Source organism: Orycteropus afer, unplaced genomic scaffold, assembly GCF_000298275.1.
Source record: "Orycteropus afer afer isolate SDZICR_OR568_19922 unplaced genomic scaffold, OryAfe1.0 scaffold00064, whole genome shotgun sequence".
NCBI lineage: Eukaryota > Metazoa > Chordata > Mammalia > Tubulidentata > Orycteropodidae > Orycteropus > Orycteropus afer.
Window position 1 is genome coordinate 11678080 of NW_006921651.1, and position 6151 is coordinate 11684230.

Genomic DNA, 6151 nt, shown 5'->3' on the forward strand with positions numbered 1-6151 from the left:
GCTTTTTTTTTTTTTTTTGCTTTCTTTATGTGTAATGTTCTTGATGTCATCCCACAACTCATCTGGTGTTTGATTACTAGTAGCAAAAAGTTCGAAGAAGATTTATTTTTTTTCTTACTACCCATGCTAAAGGTTGATGGTTCGAACCTACCAGCCACTCCTCGGAAGGAAGATTGGGCAATCTACTTCCGTAGTGATACTGCCTCAAAAACCGAAGAAGGGGTCATTATGAGTCAGAGATGACTCGACAGCACATAACAACAACAACAACAACAGTTATGCTAAACTATTATTCAGATTTAAGAAGTCTTCAGGGGGATATTTTTGATTTAAGGTTTAAAGATTATTTTACAGCAATAGTTTCAGGGGTTTATCTAGCTGTTCTGGTTACCTGGTGCTGCTCTAACAGGAATATCCCACAAATGGTGTGTTAGGCTGGGTTCTCTAGAGAAGCAAAACCAGTAAAGCTTATATATACATATAGAGAAAGAGAAATTTATTTTAGGAAAATGGCTCACACACTTACAGAAGCTGGGAAGTCCCAAGTTCTTGGATCAAACGCCAAGCTGGAGATTTTTCCTGACTCACACAGCTGCAGGGGCTGAGGAGCTCAAGGTTGGCAGCAGTGTACCTGCTGTTGACTCCCACAAATGACGAATCCAAGATTTCCAGGCTGAATGGTGGATTGTTTGCTCATAGACAGTTGTAGGCAGCACAATAGGATCCTGATCCACAGAAGAGTGTCTCTTTTCCCAGGATTCCCATAAATATATTGGAAGCAGGCCACACCCCTAGGGAAACTCCCTTTCAACAGATTGGCTGCTCAAAACATGTACATCCGATCCCATCATGGGAATAACCCACATCACAACTGCTTAAACCACATAGAATTGTGGTCCCACCAGGTCCCACCAGCCAAATTTACACATAGCTCCAACTATCACAAATGGGATGGCCTTAACAAATAGGAGTTTATTCTTACTTAAAGCCTTGGAGGCTTTAAGTCTGAGTTCTCTGGTGGTGTAGTGCCTAAGGCATTTGACTGCTAACCAGAAGGCTGGTGGTTTAAACCCACCAACCACTCCTCAGAAGGAAGGTGAGACAATCTACTTCTGTAGTGATACTGCCTTGGAAACCCAAGGAAGGGTCGCTATGAGTCGAAATCGACTCGACTGCAGTTAAGTTTGGTTTTGGCTTTGGAAGTCCAAGTTCATAGTGCCAGGCTCTAGGGGTTGGGTGAAAGCCTCTCAGCCTTGGGCTTCAGCTCTGCCTCCTGCTTCTGTCCCACTGAAGCTGGAGGCTTTTCTTTACTCAGCTGCTTGCTGCTGAGGCTGACAAACCCAAGGTTAACCAGTAACAAGACACAGCCCTGATATTACCAAACCACACAGCAGGCCATTAATTCAAGCACATTAAAAGTCCCAAGATTGGCAGAGCATGGCAGGCTGCTGAACAACGACTCGGCTACGTGCAGGGTTCAAGCGTGCCACAAGCTAGAGACTATTCCCAAGGCTTCTCCTTATATACAGGAAACAGACCACACCCCTAAGGCAGCCACTCAGCTACTCACAGTAGATTCACCATGGAGTTGATTACCAGTCTCATCATGGGGAATACTACATCCAGCTGCCCAGCCACTCAACCAGGCCCAGCCAAGTTGACACAGAAATTTAACTACCACACTAGCCTTCATAGCTCCAGAAAGTTTGGAGTCCAGGAGAACTTGAAATTTTGTTCTCCATCTTCCCCCCTTTTAATCTAGATTCTTCTATAGAAGCTTTGACCAAAATGTTCAGTAATGGTAGCCAGGTATCATCATGTTCTTCTGGTCTCATGCCAAAGGAGGCCGTTCAGAGAAGCAATTATTTTGAGTAAGATAGGAAACCATTAGAATTAAGCAAAAGATGGATCTGCTGTAGATTTTAACAAGATCAGTGTCACTACTCTGTGGTGTGGAAAACTGACTACACTGGGGCAGCAGTGGATACAGAGGAAGGCTATGGAGATGGAGCATTTAAGAGGTATGGCAGCTCAGACTACAGTGGTACCAGTGAAGGCAGTGAAAACTGGGTCAGATTCTCATATCCTTTGAAGACAGAGCCAGGATTAGTGGTAAATTAGATACGAGACAGGAGAAAAAAAGAGGAGTGAAGGATGACACCAAGGTTTGGCTGAGCAACTGGGAAAATGGAGTTGCCACCTACCACTATGATGCTGTTTATGAAACTGTGTGTGTGTGTGTGTATGTACGTGTACATGTATATGCATAGAGAAAGGTATAAATAAAAGTGGTTATCTTATAGCAATGGAATTTCAGGTTATTTTTATTTTCTTTCTCATGGGTTTTTTTTCATTTGTTTTTTGCATTAAAGTTTTACAATGTGGTTGCTTTATTTAAAATTTCAAAATATAAAGTTATTTTTACTGTGGAAAAACAACAGTGTCAAAAAGGGAGTGAAAGGACTGGAGCAGAATGCAAAGAAAGGGGAATGGAAGGGTCTGGGAGGTAAGTAGAAAGACAAATGGGAGTCTGAGAGAGAAGTAAAAGGAGGAACCATGGGACTTGGAAATGGCTGGGAAGTTTCAGAAGATATTAAGTGGAGCTGCTGGGAATAGGAGAAACTGAGCAGTGGGAAGGGTCAGGGAAACTTTGGAGAGATTTGAAGGTACAGAGGAATTGGCGAAAGTCTAGAGGAATAGGAACAGATGGGGAGACTAGTGAGACTGAGAAGCCAGGAGGAGATGGGAAAGACTAGTGAGACTGACTGGTAATGGAAGAAAGGGCAACTTGGGAGTAATGGGGAATTTGGTGAGCTCAAGAGTTTGTGAGGGACTAAGAAGAACAGATAGAAACTGGAAGAGTCTGAGATTGGATTAGGAGAGATAAAGAATGGGGACTCTTTGGGGAGCAATAGACATCATAGAGAACAACGTGGAGCACTTGAAGAGAAGGACAGGAGCAATAAAAGAAAAAGAAAAGGCAGACTTTGGAGCTGACAGCCTGTGTTAAATTCTCTACTTCATCAATACTTAGCTCTCTATGCCTCAGTTCCCTCACCTATAGACCAAAACCAAATTCACTGCCATCGAGTTGATTCTGACTCATAGCAACCCCCACTGGGTTTCCAAGGCTGTAAATCTTTATGGAAGCAGACCGCCGCATCTTTCTTCTACAGAGCAGCTAATGAGTTTGAGCCACCAACCTTTTGGTTAGCAGTCAAATGCCTTAATCACTGTACCACCAGAGCTCCTTCACCTATAAAATAGAGATAATAATAATATAATAATAATAGATAATAGATATACCTGCAGCAATGGGCTCAGGTATAGTAGGGATTGTGAGGCTGGCACACAGGACCAGGCAGTGTTTTATTCTTTTGTGCATAGGGTTGCTACGAGTTGGAGACGACTCAATGGCACATAACAACAACTAAACCAAACCAAAACCAAGTTCACTGCCATGGAATCGGATCTGACTCACAGCAATCCCTCCTTGGGTTTCTGAGGTGGTATCACTACAGAAATAGATCACCCAGTCTTCCTTCCAAGGTGTGGTTGGTGTGTTTGAACTGCCAGCCTTCTGGTTAGCAGTCAAATGCCTTAGACACTATACCACCAGAGCTCCCAACAACAATAGATAATAATAATAAAATAGAGATAATAACCTGCCTCACAGGGTTATTACGAGCTTTGGTGTGATGTAGTGGTTCAGGCATTTGGCTGCTAACCAAAATGTCAGTGGTTCAAACTCACCAGCCACTCTGGGGAGGAGAGATGAGGCAGTCTACTTCCATAAGATTTATAGTCTTGGAAACCCAATGGGGGTCACTATGAGTCAGAATCAACTTGATGGCAGTGAGTTTGGATTTTGGTCATAGGGTTATTATAAGGATTGAAAAATACAATCCACATTGAAAACATAGTGTATTGCTGGGCATCTGAAAATACTCAATGAATGTCAGGTACTATTATTCATAAACAGCTTCTCAAATTCAAAGAGAAAAACAAAAGTCCAATAATAAAAACTTCGTCTCCCATCCAAGTATTTAATTATTTGCCTTTAAATGGTTATTTTTCCTGAGGATATGAGAAGGAAAACAAATCCAACCTGCTCTAAAGACTGGTCCAAAGCTTGGCCATCTGAGCTTTCTTCACCATTTAAAATGAAAAATGAAAGACCTTCGTCCAATGAAACTTCAGCCTGTCAATCAAACAATGGTAAACCAGTATTATACTTTCTCGGCTGATAAATTAAAAAATATATACTTTTTCATAATATGGTAAATTGTAACTCAAAACCAAACCAAACCTTTGACTCACTGCCATCGAGTCAATTCTGACTCACAGTGACCCCCTTTGGGTTTCTGAGGTGGTAAATCTTTACGGAAGTAGATTGTCCAGTCTTCGTTCTGTGGAGCAGCTGGTGTTTTTAAATCACCAACCTCCTGGTTAATAGTCAAATGCCTAAGGCACTGCGCCACCAGAGCAAATAGTAACTCAGTTATCTATATTAATGAATAAGGAGTAGGACAGATAATACTGTTACATTTAACTTTGAGTCTGATTTGTTCATAAGTTGTTTTTTGTTGCTGTTTGTTTGAATGTTTTGGCAACTTCAATAAAAACCAGAATAAAGTAAAACCAAAATCTTCTCCATCTGTCTGAATCTGTTCCTCAATCCAGTCTGAGTATTACGAGTATTACTACTCAGTTTAACTAAAATGTGAACTCAAGTTAAACTTTTTTCTTTCTCTGTTTTTTTTTTTTTTTGGTGCTCTCACATACGCACACTTGCACACATACACACACAGAAATACCACACTACTTTACTCCATGTTCTGGTTACCTAGTGCTGCTCTGACAAGAACATACCACAAATAGGATGGCTTGAACAAACAGGAGTTTATTCTCTTACAGTTCAGGAGGCTAGAAGTCCAAGTCCAAAGTGCCAGGCTCAAAGGGCTGGGTGAAAGCCCCTCAATCTTGGGGTCCAGCTCTGCCTCCTGCTCCCAGCCCACTAGAGCTAGAAGCGTTTCTACACTCAGATAGCTGCTGGCTGCTGAGGCTGACAAACCCACGGTTGACAAGTAAAAAGGCACAGGCCCGATGTTACCAAACCACATGGAAGGCCATTAATTCAAGTTCATTGTAAGTCCCAAGGTCGGCAAAGCATGGCAGGCTACTGAATAACGACTACATGCAGGGTCCAAGTGTGCCCTATGCTAGAGACGATTCCCCAAGGCTTCTGCTTATATATGGGAAGCAGACTATATTCCCTAAGGCAGCTACTCAGCTGCTTGTGGTAGATCCCACTATGGAGTTGATTGACAGTGTCATCATGGGGAATAACTACCACCAGCTGCCCAGCCATTCAACCAGGCCCAGCTAAGTTGACACACAAACATAACAACCACACTCCGTAATTTTTTTGTAGAAATAGAGGCAATTTAAAGTCTTAAAAGTGATATATTCTTAGTTATAAACATGTTAATAAACAAGTTCTCATTTATTAATACTGTAAAAGTCTGGATCTTTGGAATGTTAACCACTTAGCATATGCTTTTCATATGCTTATTAAACTTTAAAGGAAGTGTGAGAAAGGAATACATTCTACAACAAAAAACTCATAGTTACTAAGAGTCAAAATACATGATTAGGAGTAAAAAAATATATAAAAGTTTATCTTATATTCTGTTTGTATCTGCAATACGCACTGCTGTAGAGTCGGATCCAACTCATAGCAACCCCTCCTTGGGTTTCTGAGGTGGTATCGCTACAGAAGTAGATTGCCCAACCTTCCTTCCAAGGAGTGGCTGGTGATCTACAATATGGCTATCATATTAACTTTTAAAATTATTCACCTTACACCATTGGTCTATCTTAGTATCAATGAACTGAGCTGAAGACTTTTCACCTTGATTAATCTGAAACACAGCATAAATAAATGATATGGAGAGTTTAATTTTTACAGAAACAATAAACTTGTGCTCATAAGTCTTTTCTCCAAAATAAGTACAAATCAAGACTCTATATACTTTTCTTTTAAGAAATACATATATGTAATTATAAACTTTTCAGATGGCATATGTAATTACTATGACCAAATCATTTAACTTTTTCTTGGCTTTAGGTTTGGACCACGGGAGAGTTA

At 41.0% G+C, this 6151-nt stretch overlaps 1 protein-coding gene across 1 annotated transcript in view; it reads right to left on the bottom strand.

Annotated features, from left to right (window-relative positions):
- The window catches only part of CC2D2B (coiled-coil and C2 domain containing 2B), a 150861-nt gene that overhangs the window by 122698 nt on the left and 22012 nt on the right, over positions 1-6151 (bottom strand). The window contains 2 exon segments of the mRNA XM_042780823.1: positions 4109-4201; positions 5862-5924. Of these exon segments, the coding sequence (XP_042636757.1) occupies positions 4109-4201; positions 5862-5924 (156 nt within the window).